The 22,393-nt window shown below is 38.2% G+C and overlaps 1 protein-coding gene across 1 annotated transcript in view; it reads right to left on the reverse strand.

The window, feature by feature from the left end:
- The window catches only part of LOC113101951 (synaptotagmin-7-like), a 110,344-nt gene extending 92,226 nt beyond the window's left edge, over positions 1 to 18,118 (reverse strand). Inside the window, exon 1 of the mRNA XM_026265709.1 lies at positions 17,878 to 18,118. Coding sequence (XP_026121494.1) covers positions 17,878 to 17,911 — 34 coding nt within the window. The 5' untranslated portion in view covers positions 17,912 to 18,118. The remainder of the gene's footprint in view (positions 1 to 17,877) is intronic.
- Between the last annotated feature and the right edge of the window lie 4,275 nt (positions 18,119 to 22,393).

A 22,393-nucleotide genomic window follows, 5' to 3' on the forward strand; every position in this document is an offset into this window, starting at 1 on the left:
ATAAATCAGAAGCTAATTCTCTGAGCTTTGTGTTTGACCTCGTGACCTGCAGGGACAGTCGTGTTCATCTAGACTCGGAGTGTGTCAGGGCAAGTAATTACTAGCAGGTTCACTGAAGTGTGTGTGTGTGTGTGTGTGTGTGTGTGTTTGGTCTCAGGTGGGCTCTGAAGCAGTCAGATCAGCGGATCAGTGATGATCTCCACATGTAGCATGAATTGACACCATCTGTCCTGAAATATTCATGAGTTTCACTGGTACGTATGGATTCATCTGTTTTGAGATATGTCCTGTATCTGTTTAACATTCTTTCTTTGAAAAGAAAGCATCACCGCAACCTCTGAAAGTGACCAGCAGTGTTTTAGCATTAAATAAAAAGCAATGTCACAAATCTGAAAATGTAATTTTAACATCAATGAAAAGTGAAACGTGTAATTCCAATATTTAAATACCAAAAACCCTTTGATCAACTTGTTAATATATAGTTAATATCAACCTAAAACTTAACATCAAGAACATCTAGGTAAACAAAAACATTGGGGTGGACGATTATTTAGTTATTTTTGTTGTTCAAGTGTAATAAGGTGTGAAAGAAAACTGAAGGGATCATACGCTGTCTGAGAGGCGCTTCAGGTGTGTGTCAGAGCATGAGACTTTATTAAAATAATTCAGATATCACATGCCGTCGCAATATGCATATATATACATTTGTGATATTTTCAAAATATCGTACAGCCCTGCTAGGGATATCTCATATTGGACATTAGCAAAAACCCTATATCATGCATCCCTATTTAAAACAAAAGAGCTGTAACAATTCTAGAAATCTTTAAGAGCTACTTGTTTTCATAATAACAACATGTGAGCATAAATACTTTTGCTGCACATGTAACAAATATGAAATTACCCCATATATAACGTATATATGGGGGTATATTTTTAGCAATAGCCAAAAAATTTAATTGTATGGGTCAAAATTATTGATCTTTCTTTTATGCCAAAAATCATTAGGATATTAAGTAAAGATCATGTTCCATGAAGATATTTTGTAAATTTCCTTCTATAAATATATAAAAACGTAAGTTTCGATTAGTAATATGCATTGCTAAGAACTTCATTTGGACAACTTTAAAGGTGATTTTCTCGGTATTTGGATTTTTTTTGCACGCTCAGATTCCAGATTTTCAAATAGTTGTATCTCGTCCAAATACTGTCCTATCATATCAAACCATACATCAATGGACAGATGATGTATACACCTTTCATGTGACGTATGGTATGGCATGGCAGATCTATACAGGTGGAGCTGGGGAGGGTGGAGGGTTTCTGAAGCGTGCTGCAGTTGCTACAGCCAAGAATCTAAGTGTTGAGCAGCAAGCTCATTGGCTGCTGATGTGAAAATAAACCAGTCAGCTACGGCATGTGAACAATGATGCGATTATTTCAGATTGAGTTAGAGCCAGCGCCAACTAGAGTTTCATGACAGAACTTTTCTTTAAATGTGACGATCCAAAACAGTGAATCTAATTGCCATTCAGGCAAAAGCTGGCTTCACCACTGCTGATGTGATCTTATCGCTCGCACACACTGATGCTAATTTAAAACCTTTATTGGTTTAAAACGGTTGGTAAGACTGGACTGGTCAGCGACTGGATCATAAAAGAGAGTAAAAGATGCTCTTTCACCTTTGACATTACACACAAGGGATTCATGATAACTGAAAGAGATGCTAAAGCTCTACTAATATGCACACTTTCATAACATTTCTGCATTTCTATTAACATTATTTAGCATGTCTAAGCCATATTTCTCAAGGGGACTGTTGGCTGTTCTGCACAAAGTAGGTGATCTCAGCTACTATTCTGGTGGTTAATCTGAACACACAGGTCCATTATGTGACACATGAGCTGTGTCATGACAGCACAAACATCCCTCTTACACAGACAACAGTAGAAGTGCAATTATACGCTCTTGGTTTGTGTGTGTGTGTGTTATGTAATCACTGTGTTCATTTTACATTCTCACGATTGTAGAAACTCACAGTTTTCTGTGTTCTCCATCTTTCTCATCTTCTGTTGTCTCTCACTCTATAAATACCTAAACACACTCACTCCATCCCATCTGCACCGACAGGAGTCTTACTGTACAAATAATATGCACAGACAACAATGCATGGAAAAAACTGTGCATTTAATTACTAAATATTATCATTATATATTTTTATATTATTCGTCAGTTTTAGCACACTAAAGGAACATGATCACAAAATCTACGTAATTATTTATATATATTGAACACACACACACAAACACACACACACACACACACACGTATATAAATATTTTACACACATGCACATACAAGAGTATTTAATAAATAAATTTAATGCATTATTATACAAACAAACAGACTTTTGCATAAGCGTATTATACACACAAAAGTAATACATATCAATTAATATATATATAAAAAAAATCATATGTGTGTGTGTGTGTGCGTGTGTGTATATTTATATATATTTATATATATACACACAGAAACACGTGGTCATTTTATGAAATAAAGAGTAAGGACAAACAAAGACAAAAAAAGAAAAAAGAAATAACGAGAGTTTGTACATGATTGCTGATGTTCTGCATTAGCATCAACTCTATCTCATAGTATTTATCAGGATTTCCCCAGGCTTGCACGTGACTGTATGTATATGTGTATTATGACGATAATTCTAGGTCAAGAGTAAATATCCTTTTTTAGTCAGCTGTACCAGTGTGTGCAAAACAATAGCTTGAGCAAATATACTCAGCCATAAGGGTGTGTTATTGAATATAAATCTCAACAGTGAGAGCTTTGTGGAAGAATACATGTTTGAGAACACTTGTCCCACCCAGTTTCCATTACATTTGGTGTCCTGCTGAACAGGAAGTTTATAAAATAACATATAAATTATGTGATATACAGCCAAGTATGGTGACCTATACTCAGAATTCGTTCTCTGCATTTAACCCATCCAAAGTGCACACACACAGCAGTGAAAACACACACACCGTGAACACACAGCCGGAGCAGTGGGCAGCCATTTATGCTAATGGAGGCAGTTGGGTGTTCAGTGTGGTATTCAACATTTAGCTAAGTATATTTCCATTGAAACATCAACAAACTCCTTCATCAGCTCATCCAGAACAATCACAGAAACTAAACCAGTATTCCCGGCATTAGACTTAAACCCACAACCTTAGGAGTCAAACTCTCTATCCATTAGGTCACGACTTCACCCCATTATATCTGCTTTACCAGATCAGTATCAATTCAGGTGAAATTACCCCACCTTTAATATATAATATAATATAATATAATATAATATAATATAATATAATATAATATAATATAATATAGCTAACTCCTTATGTTTCTTAATGATATTTCCCAAAGGTAGCATGTACAGGGTAAAAGGCAATGGTCCTAGTACTGAGCCTTGTGGTATTCCATACCGAACTTGTGATCAACACTAGTGAACATGTGACAGTCACTAGTGGCATTATGGTGCCATCATCATTCTCATAATGTCAAGTCAAGTCACCTTTATTTATATAGCACTTTAAACAAAATACATTGCGTCAAAGCAACTGAAAAACATTCATTAGCAAAACAGTGCGTCAATAATGCAAAATGACAGTTAAAGGCAGTTTGACAAAAAATGAAAATGTTTGCAGCTCTAAAGAATGCGCCAGCCTAGCAACTTCCATTTGGATGAATGTAAATGCAAACACATTCCTCCCTTCAGGTATTACAGACCCCCATGGTGCCAAACACGGATGAAAAGAGATTGAGAACAGAGCTGCACAACTGGTGTTGGATCGAGAGAAGGAACAAACAGTGACATGCAAATGTGTGTGCACGCTTGGATTTGGTCTGTTTAGGCCATATTGTGCCTGCTCTTCTGGTTTTCCCTATCTGTGTTCACATCTGTGTGTGTTCACTTACCTTTCACTTTAATTATGGGGAGGATAACAGCGGTGTTCGTGAAAACAGTACACAACCAAATACTCTCTCGCCAAGTGTTTTCTGGAAAGTGAAATCTCTTTTTATGAAATGTGTTGATGTGCATCACATGTTTGTGTCAGGTGTCCTTCACTCCACTGCTTTTTCCTCCTCTACTATTAGTTCTGACCACAGGGGGGCAACAAAGTCCATTTAAGGGTCAGTGTGTCTTCAGAGCCCTTTAAAGTGCACTTTAAAATGTTTTATGCAGTGAAGAAATTAATGGTACTTCTGAAAAGTTTTTAAAAGCATACATCCCTTACATGACATTCTTCCTCACTCTTCACGTCATTCTTCACTCTCCATTTTCACACTTCACTGCACTCACTCTGTCAGAATAAATAACTTGCAGCATTTACTATAATGATAAATAAAGGCACTTACAAACAAAAAGTATGTGGCAATGGTAACATGTTGATGGTTGCTTTGAACCAGATTTCTATCACCTTCACCTTCTCTCTGATCTGGGATGCTTTACAAAAAGGATTTAGGGAAAAAGAGTTTTGGGCTTGGAACCCTTTAAAGTGCACTTCAATGAGTTTAACATAATGAAGAAAAGAAAAGTACTTCTGAAAAGCGTTTAAAAGAATACATCCCACACATGACATTAGAACTCCAGGCATATCATTGGGATACAAAATGAAGTGGGTCGCCTCATGAGAGTCGCCATTTTGAGGTCACGTGACCATCTGAACACCATTCAATTAAACTCAGCACTTACTTTAACTCAAGTAATACATTGATCGCAACTTTACTGTAAATATCGCATTTGGTAATGTAGCTTAAATGGAGCTAGCAACACCAATGTCATGTGTTTAGTTATATCAGGAATCTATTGATAGAATGCAACCTTTAATGCAATTTAAGTTGCATCTGCCAAATGCATAATTGTAAACTTTTCCGTGATGTTGCATCAGCGTTAACGTTATGTCCAAAATTCCAGTGCAACATAAACAAAAAGCTAGTGAGTGCAAACTACTGGTAATCATTTACCCTATGATGGATGGCTTCTGTTAATGAGCATGGATAATTGACTAAATAAATAAATAAGCAAACCCCATTCTTTCAGCAGGGGTGCTGAAAATCATTATCACTTGCTAACTGAGTCTATTCACGAAACGTATTTCTAACGTCAGGACTCATTATTGCATTTGAAGATCTATGAATAGACTCCTGTGAAAGCAATTATCCAGCAAACTGAAGGTATGAGGCCCGAGAGTGAGCTAACCGCGGGCCGGTGGGAAAAGCGAGGTGAGATTACTTCAATGCAAGATCGCATGAACGACAGGCTAGTTGGAACCGAGCACACGTGAGCGGGAATATTTGTGCATGGCACCTATTGAAAGGAATGACATTGAGGACAGCCGTCGCAAAGAAAATCTAGCTATAACAAGCTACCCGGAGGAGAAATTGAGAGCGACGGAAAGCTGACAGCAGTCAGTAAACAAACATGATGGAATTCGGAATGTTGGTCGTGTTCTGTCCTCCACCTGCTGCTCGTTATCCATCCAACGCATCCGAATATTCATCGAGATCATGAATATTTAACGATCCCCTCAATTGATTCTTATTGATAAACATTTAACAGGTGATCGCTGGGGACTAGTACAAAGGGGAATGAGAAATTAATCTGTCAGGAAGTTTAAAGAGTGTAATGGCGTGCTTTTCTTTTCATCCCCCTGCTGTCTCTCTCAGGCTCTTTATGTGGCTGGTTTATTGCCTGGTGTATGAAAGAAAGACAGACCGGACAGACACAACGATAGACAGATGACTGGATGGATGGATGGAAGACAGACAGACAGACAAAGACAGATACTGGGAAAAACAGATCAAGATATGAGGATAAAAGTACAACGTGGAGGAATGAAGGAATGAACAGACTCTGAAGACATGGCACACGTTCAGCACAATCTGTCCATCTCAACACATTGCCAGATTTTAACACACACACACACACACAGACAAATCTCTTCTAACAACCTCTTTTAAACACATTAATTTCCAGGCCGAGATTCATTCGAGATTCATTCGTTATGGAACATCATTTGCCTTATTATTTCTATATGCCGCTTTCGTATGTTGCTGTGTATTGTATGTATAGTTGTTTTCATTATTTTGTTGATGGTGTTTGTTTATCGGTTCATTAGCCTTCATCTACACTCAGACTTCTGCAGATACAGTTCAACCGCAGCTACAGCTGGAAGATGCATTAAATATTAAACATGTGCATAACATATATGGCGTACTATAAATAAACACAAACACACACATGCTTGCATCAACTTACAGAGAAAGCACAATCTTACACATATTCAGCTTCTGGTCACACCCTCAGTGAAACACACACACACACACACACACACACACACACACAGAACAGTCTCTTACCACTTAGCACAAAAATATCAAACATGAATAGTGAGTCACACACACGCTCTCTTTCGTTCTGTCTCCTGCCCTTTGGAGAGACTCCCTGCTCTCCGGAGAGGAAAGTGATTAAAAGATTTTTCCCTGTTTTTCCTTTCACAGCTCCTCAAAAGCACAGCGCAAAACATGACAAGCCTTCACACACACACACACACACACACACACATATATACACCAGCGTGCAGCAGTGAGTGGTTTGTGATGTCATACCTCAGTCATTAGTTGTTGTCGCTGTGCTTGGTTTTATTTTTATTTTTAAATACAACATGGTTTTTTTTACTTAGTGATTATTTGGTCTCCTTTTACGCTCTTCCCATGATTCCACAGTTCTATTTTCCTCAATAGCTGGAGTTCTTCAAAACAGAGAAGAGAAGAAAAGAAGAAGAAAATAAGATGAAAAAGAAAGAAAACAAGAGGATGAATCGGGATGAGATGAAAGGTGAGAATGAGAAGAGTGGAAAGGAAATGGAATCATGAGATGAGACGCAGCTGCATGATTAATCCAATCAAAAGGCAAGTGCTGCAATTGAAATGAAAACACATATGCGCTGCATGTTTCGGTGTGAAGCATGCCACTGTGTTCATTTACACGTGAGCATCTCATTATCCAGTGTTTTCAGCATCTCAGTGCGAATCGGTTCACAGTAAATGCTGCTCCACACAAACTCATCTCTACATCTGCTCTAAGTTTGAGTCACTTATAACATGCATTTGGGAACACAACATGTGCCAACCATCATCCCAAATGTGTAATAAGAAGCACTTATAAACTGGCAGTTGTCAACAAAAAAGTATTTCTGCAGTTTTCCACTGAGATAAAATATAAAAAAATATTTAACATCAGATTTTATAATAATAATAATGTTAATTTATAATTATATTTATAATTATTATTATTTAGCCATAATTATATATAATAACAGTTTTTGGCAAAATGTTAAAAACAAGCATAAAAAAAAAAAAACATTTTAAAAACAAAACTATAAAAAAAAATATTATTTTTTATTACAATTTCATTTTTTTTTTTTTTATCATGCAGCCCTGGTATGATACAATGTGAGATCAGATTAAACATAAGAAAGAGAATGGAGCAAAGATGTGGAAAGAAAAAGAAACAAGACGTCATCTCATGCTGCTCGTATTGAACTAAGGCATGGTTGCATAACACGCTGCATGCATTAAAGTCCACGTCGTGTGCATTCACACACAGGCACGTATACAGCATCATGTAGCCGTATGATGAAAGCCTTTCATGTGCTCCTCTCATCATCAGTAAACCTGCTCTCACCTCTGAGTTTACACAGTTGCTCAATCTGACTGTCTGTTCTCGCTCAGAGACACATTCACTGCTCTCCTCTACATGACCTTGAACTCTCCGAAGAGAAGAGAAGAGAAGAGAAGAGAAGAGAAGAGAAGAGAAGAGAAGAGAAGAGACGAGAAGAGAAGAGAAGAGAAGAGACGACTGGACGAGTGTCTTCTGTCCCTCTCTGAATGAAAAGTGAGTCTGGACCGAACTCAAGTCCACTCCGCTGAAGTGCTGCGATCCCTCTTTTAGATTGAATTAAAACACTCGCTCTTGTCAGATGGAGGGTTTGAGCCAAAAACCTGCTTTTAGAGCTGAAGGGAAATCAAGAGGGTCATCACCATAACTCTGCACAGGAGAAGCTACATCTGCATTATAACGACCACACTGAGACCAGAGGACTTTACAGCGTTTTTCTGATCCAAAGCAAGCTATATTACCATCACACAGCTTCATATGTGCACTCCTGTAAAGCAATATACACTATAAAGCAAATCTCAACTGTTGCATACATACAGTACACATAAGGCTATAAAGCAACCTTGACCAACCCTGATCAAACACAGATGCTAAACTCTGCAGGAAAGTGGACCTTTTGAGCCCGATTTGAGGATCCCTGCTATATAGCAACTCTCTGCCAGATTTATTTTTGTCGCAAAATGTAACTATATAAAGTTGTACATATCTGACTTTATTGGTATACATGCAGTATAATCCTATAGGGTGACGAACAGTATATATAGCATATCTCAATGGCTTGATTGCTTGCATCGTCTCAAAATGTAACTCTATTGTATGTAACTCCCTGCTATTTAAACAAAGATGAAAACATAAGTATGTCCAACTTTATTTATATAAATTCAGTATACTCACATAGTATGATATATAGTGTATATTATTATCTCCCAACTTGATTCTAAGACATAAAAATGTTAAGATATAAACATCAACTTCATGATTCCTGCAAAGCTGCTTTGAAACAATATGCATTGTGAAAAGCACTACACAAATAAATCTGACTTGACATGTTGCATGCTTCAGTACTGTCTGCTGACAAGAGTCTGACCTAAAATCTGATGCCACCGAGCCGAAAGCAAGGCTATTTGAGGAGCACATGACTCTATTTCAGGTGCCCTCACACATTGCCTGTAATTAGCTCCTGTAGTAGTAGTGTGTGTGTATTTATTAGAAAAAGATCTACATGGGCCACGTAAACAAGGAGCTGCTAGAATCACAAAACAGTCAATCACTTTTGAGTCTCGTAAACCACTACTTTAGCAATCTGTCGGTTAAATATTATAGCATGCATGACCTTAGAAACACCAAGGTCACGGGGTTCGATTTTAAGGGATTTTATGAATTGATAAAATCATATATGAATGCAATGTAAGTCACTTTGCATAAAAAAATCTGCCAAATGCATAACTATAATACAGAGCCCCGCACATGACATGCAAGAAAAAATAAATAAATTGTGTGCACGATTTACTAATTCTTTCCCTCAATTAACTAAATCGTGCACACGATTACTATTGTGTTCCCTTGATTTGCTAAATCGTGTGCACGATTACTATTGCGTTCCCTTGATTTGCTAAATCGTGCGCACGATTACTATTGCGTTCCCTTGATTTGCTAAAACGTGCGCACAATTACTATTGCGTTCCCTTAATTTGCTAAAACGTGCATACGATTACTATTGCGTTTCCTTGATTTGCTAAATCGTGTGCACGATTACTATTGCGTTCCCTTGATTTGCTAAATCGTGCGCACGATTACTATTGCGTTCCCTTGATTTGCTAAAACGTGCGCACAATTACTATTGCGTTCCCTTAATTTGCTAAAACGTGCATACGATTACTATTGCGTTTCCTTGATTTGCTAAATCGTGTGCACGATTACTATTGCGTTCCCTTTATTTGCTAAATCGTGTGCACGATTACTATTGCGTTCCCTTGATTTGCTAAAACGTGCGCACAATTACTATTGCGTTCCCTTAATTTGCTAAAACGTGCATACGATTACTATTGCGTTTCCTTGATTTGCTAAAATGTGCACACGATTACTATTGCTTCCCCTTGACTTGCTAAATCGTGCACACGATTACTATTGCATTCCCTTCCTAAACGTGCACATGATTACTATTGTGTTCCCTTGATTTTCCTAAACGTGCACACGATTACTATTGTGTTCCCTTGATTTGCTAAATCGTGTGCACGATTACTATTGCGTTCCCTTTATTTGCTAAATCGTGTGCACGATTACTATTGCGTTCCCTTGATTTGCTAAATCGTGCGCACGATTACTATTGCGTTCCCTTGATTTGCTAAAACGTGCGCACAATTACTATTGCGTTCCCTTAATTTGCTAAAACGTGCATACGATTACTATTGCGTTTCCTTGATTTGCTAAAATGTGCACACGATTACTATTGCTTCCCCTTGACTTGCTAAATCGTGCACACGATTACTATTGCATTCCCTTCCTAAACGTGCACATGATTACTATTGTGTTCCCTTGATTTTCCTAAACGTGCACACGATTACTATTGTGTTCCCTTGATTTGCTAAATCGTGCACACGATTACTATTGTGTTCCCTTGATTTTCCTAAACGTGCACACGATTATTATTGTGTTCCCTTGATTTGCTAAAACGTGCACACGATTACTGTTGCGTTCCCTTGATTTGCTAAATCGTGCGCACGATTACTATTGCGTTCCCTTGATTTGCTAAAACATGCGCACGATTACTATTGCGTTCCCTTGATTTTCCTAAACGTGCACACGATTACTATTGCGTTCCCTTGATTTGCTAAAACATGCGCATGATTACTATTGCGTTCCCTTGATTTTCCTAAACGTGCACGATTACTATTGCGTTCCCTTGATTTGCTAAATCGTGCGCACGATTACTATTGCGTTCCCTTGATTTGCTAAAACATGCGCACGATTACTATTGCGTTCCCTTGATTTTCCTAAACGTGCACACAATTACTATTGCGTTCCCTTGATTTGCTAAAATGTGTGCACGATTACTACTGCGTTCCCTCGATTTGCTAAATCGTGCACACGATTACTATTGTGTTTCCTTCATTTGCTAAATCGTGCACACGATTACTATTGCGTTCCCTTGATTTGATAAATCGTGCACACGATTACTATTGCGTTCCCTTGATTTGATAAATCGTGCACACGATTACTATTGCGTTCCCTTGATTTGCTAAAACATGCGCACGATTACTATTGCGTTCCCTTGATTTTCCTAATCGTGCACACGATTACTATTGCGTTCCCTTGATTTGATAAATCGTGCACACGATTACTATTGCGTTCCCTTGATTTGCTAAATCGTGCACACGATTACTATTGCGTTCCCTTGATTTGCTAAATCGTGCCCACGATTACTATTGCGTTCCCTTGATTTGCTAAATCGTGCCCACGATTACTATTGCGTTCCCTTGATTTGCTAAAACGTGCACACGATTACGATTGCATTCCCTTGATTTGCTAAATCACGATTTAGCAAATCGAGGGAATGAATTAGTAAATCATGCACACGGTTTAGCCTTATATTTTTTCTTGTATGTCATGTGCGGGGCTCCGTGCTATAAAACATACACTGTAAATATTTGTTGTTGTTTTCACAGTATATTACTGTATTCTCAACAGTCTCCTTCTGTACAAACGGCATACAGTATGTTACTGTGAATTTCAGTGCATTCTGGGAAAATAATAGCCTTCTTTAAATCTAAATGCAGTAGTAACGAGCACAAAAAAACAACCACACACCTCTGCGTGCAACGGCTATGTGACTCATTGTGAAGATGAAAGCCCACAAGACAGTAGGCTATGGTAGATTAACTTCAATTTTCGACATTTAATTATTATTTTAAATGTTTTATTCTGATGTTGCTAATTTCCATAATAACATTTGTGCTCAATTTCTGAATCCAGCTCTACTAACTAGACTAGTCACTTTTTTCAATTTTGTCACTTTTTAATAAACTTAAACATTAAATACAGTTTTATGGCTCTTTAACATGTTGTGACAGATCTCTGTAGTGGCATCATTTCTTCCTCTTTATTAGTTAGAGCATGAAATAAACATGAATGAACATCAGAAGATATCTTGTTTCAACTGTGGGAAGACAGCAATAAACCATTTTTCAAGTTCAAGTCCACCGATGTAAATCTACTCACCTGTCTGGTTTGTTTGTCAGAAAAAATGGCAGATTCTGCATTATGATTGGTCGGATCACCTGTCAATCAAACACCTGGCAAAGGGTGAATTACAGTATAAATACGTGTGTGTTATAAACAAGCGATAAAAGTCAATAAAACATTAAAATGCCATTTATCCATCCATAAAACAGGACACCCATAAATAAAGGCTATGCTTTGTGGACAGATAATGTAAATGGAACTACTTTTTTGATTCATAGCACTCAGAAAAACTGTTTTTCAACCGCAATGAAGCTACATGCCAATTAATAAAGTCCTCAATGATTGGTCACGACAGGTATATCCTATTTTGAATACAATAATCTATACCACTTTGTAGTTTAAATGGTGTGAGTAAATGTGTAAACACTTCCGTGAAATAGCAAAGCATTTCATTTGAACATTTCTACACCGCATGACAGAGTGTATAATGTAAATGCACTGTACGTCATTTGGGACACAACTTAAATCTTTTTATCTTCCACCAAAGATAAAACAAGTTGTTTTGTTCAATCAGAAATTATGTTATTCACAGCCACACATCTTGTTTCATGTTATAGCAGACTTAAATTTAGCTTGGCAAGTGCTGCTTCTATCTATACAGCATTTGTGATTTTGTTGATTAATACAGAAAATAATTGTGACTCAATTTTAAAAAAACTAGCCACGGTTTCAGTAAATCACTTGAAATTGAAGTAAACAGAAATGAGCACTTTGAGGGTCTAAAGATAGATATTTTAGGCTTATATTTTTGCTAAAGACGTGCTTTTAAGCACATAAATATATTTATTTAATTGCCTAATCATCATTTTTAGCGTCTGAATTACTGCTCTAGGCAGATTAATTTCTGGTAATGTAATTCCTGTGAGCGCAGTTTGCTTTTGATAATCTTTCACGATGGTATCACAAGAAAATTACTGGGTTTAAAGCATCATGGCGTGGATTGTAATACGACTTGCATATGACTTTGATACAAGATTAGTAAATTATTCTTCCATAAGTCTCATGTTAACTTGTATAGTGTAAGTACACTTAACATTTTTTTCCATTCTAAGTGCTTTACTGTAACCATGAAACCAAGCTGAAGAACATCTTAGCAATTATATTCAGTGGTAAGCAACTGCACATGCCTTGACAGAGATTCATGTAGGGTGGAGGTAGATATCATGCAACAATGATTTCCTGCAAAGTCAGACCTCTCTTTCTCCTCCTTTCTCTGTCTGGCATGCTCTCCTTTCCGTTTCTTGCTAATCACTGTGATGACTCTTAAATTGTAATCCAGATCGCTGCAAATTACATTAATGGCCACTAATTTGTGCATTAATAAATATTGCCTGGGAAGATATTATTTCACAGAATATTTGTAATCGTGCAATGGGGCATCCTGGGCCACTGTTTTGATTCAATCCGACCCCAGGGTCAAAATTAACATTAATCAATGAGACAGACGAACGTTTAATCGCTCATCAGACTAACGTATCAGATAGCGATGCTTTCCGGCGGTTTAAGTGCGCCAAATTATGAACAATTACTCCATTAAACCTGCACTCAAACTTCTCATTTTAAAAACTTCAAGACTCAGTGTCCTTCAGTGAATCAATTGTGATGGCAAACGTCAATAGAATAGAAAAAGTAAAACCTGGGACTCTGAAATATAAGGTCACGCGCTTCTCTCCGTTCGTGGCGATAATTGAATTTTACTGCTGAAGAATGCGCTGTAAGAAGCATCCTTCGCACTTCATTCAAGGTCACATCTGCACTCCCGTTTGCCAAAAGAAAATCAATCGCGTGACCGGCCTGAGACAGAGAACACAACGGATCATTTCTAAGAAATCGTGATACGTTTACTGTTGATACATGCGACATATTCATTAGCTGACAATTTTGGCATCTAATATTCATTAAGACGAAGAGGTTCAAACTCACAATTAATTTCCTGTTTCTCATAAGAGCAGGGTAAGATCCAGCAGAGCTTAAATCAATGCTTCTCCCTCTCACTTATCCTCTGTATAATAGCTCAGTACTGGTTTCCAATTACTCTCCCTTGTTGTCCGAGCTCAGGTACTGTGAGTAATATTGTAAAGAGCGACGGGTCAGCGCAGCGACTCTCCAAGGGCTCAGCGGCCATCTACGACCTGGCTTTTAGAAACTCTTGAAGCTGGAAGTAATGCATCTATGGGGGAACAATGGCTCTGTAACTCTCTGAGCGGTGTTGAGACTTAATTAGTACTATCTAGAGGTGTTTCGATCGAGAATGACTCTGTGTTTTTGAACAAATCTTTTAAGTGAACAGATCATCCTTCCTTTGTAAAGTGCTTGACTGCTTTGGTGAACTTCTCCTGCTATCAAAAAACTAACACAAGCAAATAGTGTTGTACTGCAGAAAGAGCTCAGATTGCATTGGCTGGACAAACCAAATAAAAAAGTAAAATCCAAGTAAATTTAAAGTAGCTGTAAGACATTTTGGTTGTTAATAAATTGGTGTGGCCCAAAAAGTGGCCGATAACCAAGTTTCTTCACTGATGGCTGTTCAAGACTTGCAAATTAAGTAACATTTAAAGGGACAGTACACCCAAAAATGAAAATGACCTCATTTTCATTACTCAGTTTACTCACCCTGATGCCATCCTATGGGTATATGATTCTTTCAGATGACTTCAATCAGAGTGGAAACTAGATGTTACTGTTTATAAAGTTTTAAATGTGGATATTTTTCTTACACAGATGCATTGCTTTGCTTCAGAATACCTTTATTAACCCCTCGGAGCCACGTGGAGCAATTTTTGTGATGGATGGATGCACTTTTTTTGGACTTCTCAATCTTCATAATCTCAACACCCATTCACTGCCATTATAAAGCTTGGAAGAGCCAGGACATTTTTAATATAACTCTGACTGTATTCGTCTAAAAGAAGAAAGTCATATACACCTATGGTGGCTTGAGGGTGAGTAAATCATGGGGAAGTTTTCTTTTTTGGGTGAACTGCGCCTTTAAACTGCAAAAACATACTACTGTTGACTTTTCACCAGTGGCGGATGTTTTTAGATGGTTCTCAACAGAATGAAATGGATTTTTCAATGTCTCTTCCATGACATTTACAGCTTCAATTATTGGCTCCAAAAATGTGCGCTCATTAATAAAAAATGGCAGTATCCAGGTGAATCATCCACTGAACTGAACTCATTTATGCAACCTTCTTAACAAATTTGAACAACGAAAACCAAAAGGCTAAAACTAGAAGCTTAATAAGAAAATACTGTTGATTTGACACTGCAGTAACTCAAGGTGTAAATACAGCCATTCAGCAAGAACAGTCTATAGAGGTGCAGGCAATTTGTCTCTTTTTATTTCTTTCTCTGTTTGTCAGTGTCTCTCCATCTCTCTCTCTCTCTCTTTCAGATCAACAGGATTGCATGAATAATACATGAACTGTCAATCATTTCGCCACATTATAACCCTCCTGTCATCTTCTGTGCCTCGGTGACACATCCATATTTACACACATACACTCTTTTTTACCGTTTGGTCCATTCCTTCACTTATCATCCACAATCTGTCCACTTCTTCACTCAATACGATCACACACACACACACACACACACAAACCTATCCAGCATGAGTGGCCAGAAATGGACTTGATGAATGAAAACCAATTCTTGAACCAGTCTCTCAATCTTTAATATTTGGTCCATTCTGGTGAGTAGCTCCATATATCAAAGACTTAAATCGATGAAACACACACACAGAGAGATGCAATAATCAATAACAGGCCTTAACTTTTTACACTATTGAAAAAAAAACATTATGGATCTATAAAGACGCAATCCATGACTCCCAAGCACATCACATCAGACGTTTTCTTGATTTGAAGCGTATATTAACGTCACATTTGCTTCGTCATCCGTATTTAATAAAAACAAGTCATTAAAGAAAGAGTAACAAGCATGAAAGTTAAATATGTCTCATAGAAACAGTAGGAGAGGGGATGAAGCTCCAGATTGTGTTTAACATCCAGTCTGTTCATGATTCGCTATTCGTTCCTCAAAACAAGTTATTTTATCTCATTAAATGTTTTAGCGTTTTTAATCGAACACAATTAGTGGGTCATAAACCCTCACTTGTGATTCTTAATCGAAAATATTGAAAGAAAAACACATCAGCTGTTAAAATAAAACTGAGAGACAAACTCAACCACACGCTTCCTATCAGATGTTAAATAATCATTCAGAAGATGTCTTCAAGATGAATGTAAAACTGACATCTTAAAGACGTCTATCAGATGCACAGCAGATGCTTTCCAGATGAAGAAATCTCTAACAGACATCTTGCAGACGTACGTGTGCTACAGTATCTGAGTCGGTCGTCACCGTCTGGTAAAAAAGGTCACAGAATGAATCAGCAAACAAATCTTTAATAGATTTCAATAGGGATGCACGATAATATCTGCCCAACATCGGTATCGGCTGATAAAAGCTTAAAATGACCATTATCGGTATCGGCCGATATGAATATTTCTGCCGATGAGCCAAACCGATATTCTCCAAGTGAAATAATTGACCTGTTTTTCAGATGTGAATGTCTGTCTACATTTGTAAAATAATACATTTATGGTAGAATCAGTACAGAAGAGATACATGGATTTCTCTTCAGTAAAATTAAAGTTTAAATTTATCAGTATATATTTGTATATATATCGATATCGGTATCGGCATCGGCCAAAATTATTTAGAAAATATCGGCATATCGAATATCGGCCACAATCCAATATCGTGCATCCCTAGATTTCAAAGATTCAAATTGCTGCTGAGATGAGTCAAAAGACCCAGAGCGTTCTGCTAACCCGAGAAAAAAGCAAACCTAACTGAACTTTCTCAAGGGAATTGTTCATAAATGGACTAAATGGTGTCTTAATTAGTAAATATTGCCTTAATTAGAATGACATAACAGCAATTATGATATCCTTCCGAGCAAGCATGGAATAATTCCTTGAGTGACTCCAGTTTGGTTAATTCAGGGAACCGATTCTCAACATTTGCTTCGTTTTATTACGAATGTGCATTCAATTATGTCCAACTATACAAATTCGTGTTTGTAGGATATACAAGTTCACTAGAATTTGAAAACACCTTTTTTTTTAAAAAAAAACAGATCCAGTTTCTGTGTCGGGTTTGTCCTGTATGGGCTCTTCCGTGACCACCTTTCTTTTCCAGACCCACACAGATTGATTCACGCCATGGTTATTATCTCCTCACGGCCACGCGCCTCCACTCTTAATTCCGGTCACCTCTGTCCCGGAGCTCGTTTACCGTGGAAAAAGTGTAGTGGACACCCTGTGAATCCACGGGGAATCACGCTTCAGAAACACGTGGGAGCGCTGACACAAATAACAGCCCACCGTGTATACCCCAGCAAACCGCCCACGGAAGCACTGATGGTGCGGATAACGGGGACGAGGCACCGCTCTGAGATGCTTTGACCTTGTGTGTTATTCGTTTGTCCTCGAGTCTCTGCGCGTGAAGATCTGTCAAGGACGAAGCGCACAACAAGTAGCCCTTCATTACGCGACAGCAGACCTTCACGGGACCTCGAATCAAAGTTATTTAACCCGGTAATCGCTGTCAACGCAAGTGCCCCGAGAGCGAGTGACAATGTCACACAGTCATTAGTGCGCCGCGCGCTCCGCTGTGCTTGCGCGCGCGCTCGGACAACGATGTCAAACAAGGGGGCAAAGAAGAAGTGATGACCCCACGACAGGTGCTTACGAGGCGGTCGTGCCAGTTACAACACCCCCCCACCCCCCCAAAACCCCTCGTGCGACCCGTCCGTGCCAGACGCGCCCGTCCAAGGAGAGAAGAAGATACTCCTACAAGTTTAATCAAATAAAAGCGCCTACCTTTGCTGTTCTCCTCCTCCCTGTTCAGATACATGGCTGCAGATTGCTGCTGGACTCCTGGCTGGGTGGTGTGACGTGATTCAAGTGCTGATTGTTACTCCACCGGGGGAAACTCTCGCGGCTCGGTGAGTGTTTATTGTGTCGTTGCTCGGCGGAGAGTCCTCCCAGAATTACGCGCGAGCAGGTTGTCTGCACACATCTACTTTCTCCCTCTCTCTCTCTCTCTCTCTCTTTCCTCACACACACACACACACACACGGTGACGTGCTTTGAGACATTGCCCCACGGGTGGGGTGGGGTGGGGTGGAGGATGCTCCGGAGCTGTTATTGTGTCTATATGCATGCACATATATAACATCCATCAATGCTTTGTCAAACTGAAATGTTTTATTGCTTGGATCGTGCAGGCTAAATGGATTGAGCATGCCGTGCCAGGTTGCTTTGACATTTATTCCTTAAAACCACCTATTTTTATGTCACATACATCCTTTATTTTCAAATACAAGTATGTACACTAGTGGTAAGTAAAACAAAGGAGTTTGGAGTACTAACTATTATTTCATTTTATTTCCTTCTAATTTCCGAGTTGAGTGTGTTACTTACTGTTTCTTCGTAATTGTTTGTGAAACTCGAGAAATTTCTGAGTGAAAATTGTCAATGCAATTTTTTATAGCATCTTTTTCTTCTTTTTTATAACAAACAATGGATGAATAGTATATTTTTAGTCTTTTATAGGTAATATTCATAAGATTTTAGATACTAATATGCAATATCTAATCAATTATAGTACTGTTGATTACATAAAAGCATTGTAGGCTATTGCTTGATGATAATCACAAACCCATTAGTTACAACTAACCATCTCTCTGATATTGGTAACTAGATTTTTTGCCATTGAATGGTTTGTAATAAATCAAATAGGACTCGTTGCTGACTAGTGTGTCTATTTGTTACCTGTTTCAGGTCTACTACTTGTACTTATTTACCTTTTAAATAGTTACTAATATATATTTTTCCAGCACTATTTGAGCCTTTGTAAAGCGGAAGTGAGTTGTTTTCTGTCAATAATGCACAATAAAGTGCAGCAAAGGATAAAACTATTTACGCTACAGACGTCTCTGTGACGTATGTGTGCTATCAGGGTTAACTCCGCTACTTGTCATTTAAAAGGACATGAGTAAGCTACTTGTAATATAAAATCGCAACTAGTTTAAACGAATACACGAATGTCAAGTCCGGGAATGATTTGTCTCGCGCTTGGGTAAATAAAAAGCGTAATGCAACCTTGTATCTATCCTTTGAGTGTTGATATGCACCTGGTGCCATAGCAGTCAGTGAAACACTAACTGAACCGTTGCTTTATTAACCCGTTGTTGCATAACATCCAATTTGTGCGCCGCGGCACAGATGAGGCTCCGCAGGTGGAGCTGCTCGCTCACCATCCCGAAGGGGCTTCCACCCGCTCCGCCCTTCACCCGGTTCGCACGCACAGGCGACGGCCTCGACGGGCCCGTGATGAGCAACAGAACGAGAGTACGGCGTTACCGGTGCGTTCACTCATGCGCGCCACACGCCAATCACGCCTCTCACAGCCGAGGAGTTGCGCGTCGAAGTGGCGACGTCTAGCGGTTAGATTGTGTCATTACAAGCAGAACTGACCTACACTAAAAGGGACAGTTTACCCCCTAAAATAAAAAATGGTCTTATTTGCTCACCCCATCTTGTTCCAAACAGACGCAGATAAAGACGCAGTAAAATTGTGAATATTATTACAGTTGTAAATACATTTTTCTATTCGAATATATTGAAAATAAATTGTCATTTATTCCTGATGACATCATTACACCAGTCTTCAGTGCCACGTGACCCTTCAGAAATCATTCTTTGCTGCTCAAGAAACATTTATTTTTACATCTAGGGTACTGTATATATAATTATACATATAACATAAAAAATAAAATTTATTTATTGTCTAAATAAATACAAAGTTATATAGAAACTAAAAATATGTAAAATGTACTTTTTGTTAATTTGGCAGTTACACATCATGCAACATGCATTTACCTTTTTTATTTTTTATTAAACGCATTGCACAATGTGTATAACTCAAAAAAGTTTGCAAGAGATTTTAAATAATTTTTATGCAATTCTCATGTAATCACTCACTGCCATCACATACTGTTATTGTGTTGTGGAAAGTTACTTTTAAAAGTAATGCATTACAATATTGTGTTACTTCATAAAAAATAAATAATAATAATTGCATTAGTTACTTTTTATGGAAAGGAATGCAATATGTTACTTTTGTGTTACTCTTTGTCACCTGGGCTGCATGGGCTTGCTCTTTTATTATTAATTAAAAAAATTAAAAACGTTATACTTTTTGCAACTGTAAAAGCCCTTCCACGCAAAAAGTTAAATTAATAAATCTCACTCCCAATTTCTTTCAACACAGGTACATCAGAGGTGTCAGTGAAACGCAAAGTAACTTAAGGTACCTACTTATAAAAAAAAAATGCAATCCTTTACTAGTTACTTGAAAAAAAAAAAGTTATCTAAATGCATAACTCACGTCACTAGTAATGTATCACCCCAACACTGGTTCAACATGTATTTGCATTGTGTGCATGTTTCCAGTTTATTCCAGATGTTTCATAAATGTCAATACTACCATGTGTTTAATCTTAGATTAATTGGCTTTATCCTTGCAATAATGACACTCAGCAGAGATCCAGGCTCATCCAAGTCATGCTCTTCTAATCGAGTGACTTTTGAAATAAAGATGGCACTTATTTCCCTCTCTCTCTCTCTGTCTTTCTCTCAGTGTGCAGTGTGCTGAGGATCATTTATGCAGCATGCAGTGGAGAAAAACAGCGGGTGACCTTCTGAGAACATCATTGGTGGCCATAGAAATGAATTTCTAGTCAATTCCAGACTTGCACCGCAGGCCTCACTGACACATAGCGCAGGCCTGATGGCTTCCTCTCACAGGAGCAGCACTTCCTGCAGGGAAGCATTCATCTTTAATGCTGCTTTAGTTCATTTTTTTAGCGTAATGATTTTGAGAACTGCCCCCCTACCGCTTGAGTTAATTTAGAGAGCAGTTTGGTGGTTGTTGGGACTGATAATGTACCGGAGTGACGGAGCAAAGGTCAGTGATTGAGGCGAGCGGTTGACGCTAAAGTAAGAAAGACAGATTAAACACATGTGATCCACAAGCTTCGATTAAGAAACAGTAAACGCTTATTTGATTTATTTAACTGTACGGTCCGAGGAATAAATCCAGCAGATTTTCCATCAGTGAACAGAGCAGGGATAATAACCTTTACGGTCGTCTGTTGCGTCTTTAATAAAACTGCCGTAAGGATGACTTGATGCTCAATGAAGTGTGTCCGGATGGCATGTGCTGCTCTTAAGGCGACCCTGTCATCTGAGCGTGTAAAAACATGCTGAAAAAAAGTGCTGTTTTGTTGCATATTTTCGTCTTAAGGGAATAGTTAGTCCAAAAATGTACAATTGCTACAAATGTACTCACCCTCAGGTCATTCAAGATGTAGATGAGTTTGTTTCTTCATCAGATTTGGAGAATTGTAGCATTGCATCACTTGCTCACCAGTGGATGTGAATGGGTGCCGTCAGAATGAGAGCTGATAAAAACATCACAATAATCCACAGCACTCCAGTCCAGCAGTTAATGTCTCGTGAAGCAAAAGGCTGAGTGTTTGTAAGAAACAAATCCATCAAGACATTTTTAACTTCAAACAATACGAGTCTTCTATTCATAATATTGCTTCATCCAGTAAAATATTTTGGGCAGAAGCAACATTTTGAGGCTTTAATGATATAGTTTTATTTCTAATAACAATGCAGCTTTTCACTTCTCAATATGTTAACTGATGGACTGGAGTGCTGTGGATTATTGTGATGTTTTTATCAGCTGTTTGGACTCTCATTCTGACGGCACCCATTCACATCCATTGGTGAGCAAGTGATGCAATGCTACATTTCTCCAAATCTGATGAAGAAACAAACTCATCTACATTTTGGATGACCTGAGGGTGAGCACATTTTCAGCCCATTTTATTTGTGGGTGAACTCTATTTTTAATTGTGTGTTCTGTAAACTTTACTAATAAACACAAGTCAGACATGTATTCATAATGTGAATTCAGCATCTTCCGGCAATCTTGTGTGCTGATCCAAAAAGAAAGGAGATGCTAAACCCCATCCCAGTAATTACCCATAATTCATTCTGCCGATCTCATGCAAAAGTCAGCATTTACATGAGGTCAATTAAAACTGCAACATGTTCAAGTCAGAAACAGCAGTATATGAAGATGAATGGTTTGTTGCATGAGTAGAGTTTATTTGACATAACCTCAAAACCTTTTAATAATGTGCCATTTAATGTAAAATGGCAGAATTTCACATGTATGTGGTGCTTGCTGAGCCGGTAATGTGTGTGTGTGTGTGTGTGTGTGTGTGTGTGTGTGTGTGTGTGAGAGAGATGCATGAGG

This window comes from Carassius auratus, unplaced genomic scaffold (assembly GCF_003368295.1).
Source record: "Carassius auratus strain Wakin unplaced genomic scaffold, ASM336829v1 scaf_tig00217666, whole genome shotgun sequence".
Taxonomy (NCBI): Eukaryota; Metazoa; Chordata; class Actinopteri; order Cypriniformes; family Cyprinidae; genus Carassius; species Carassius auratus.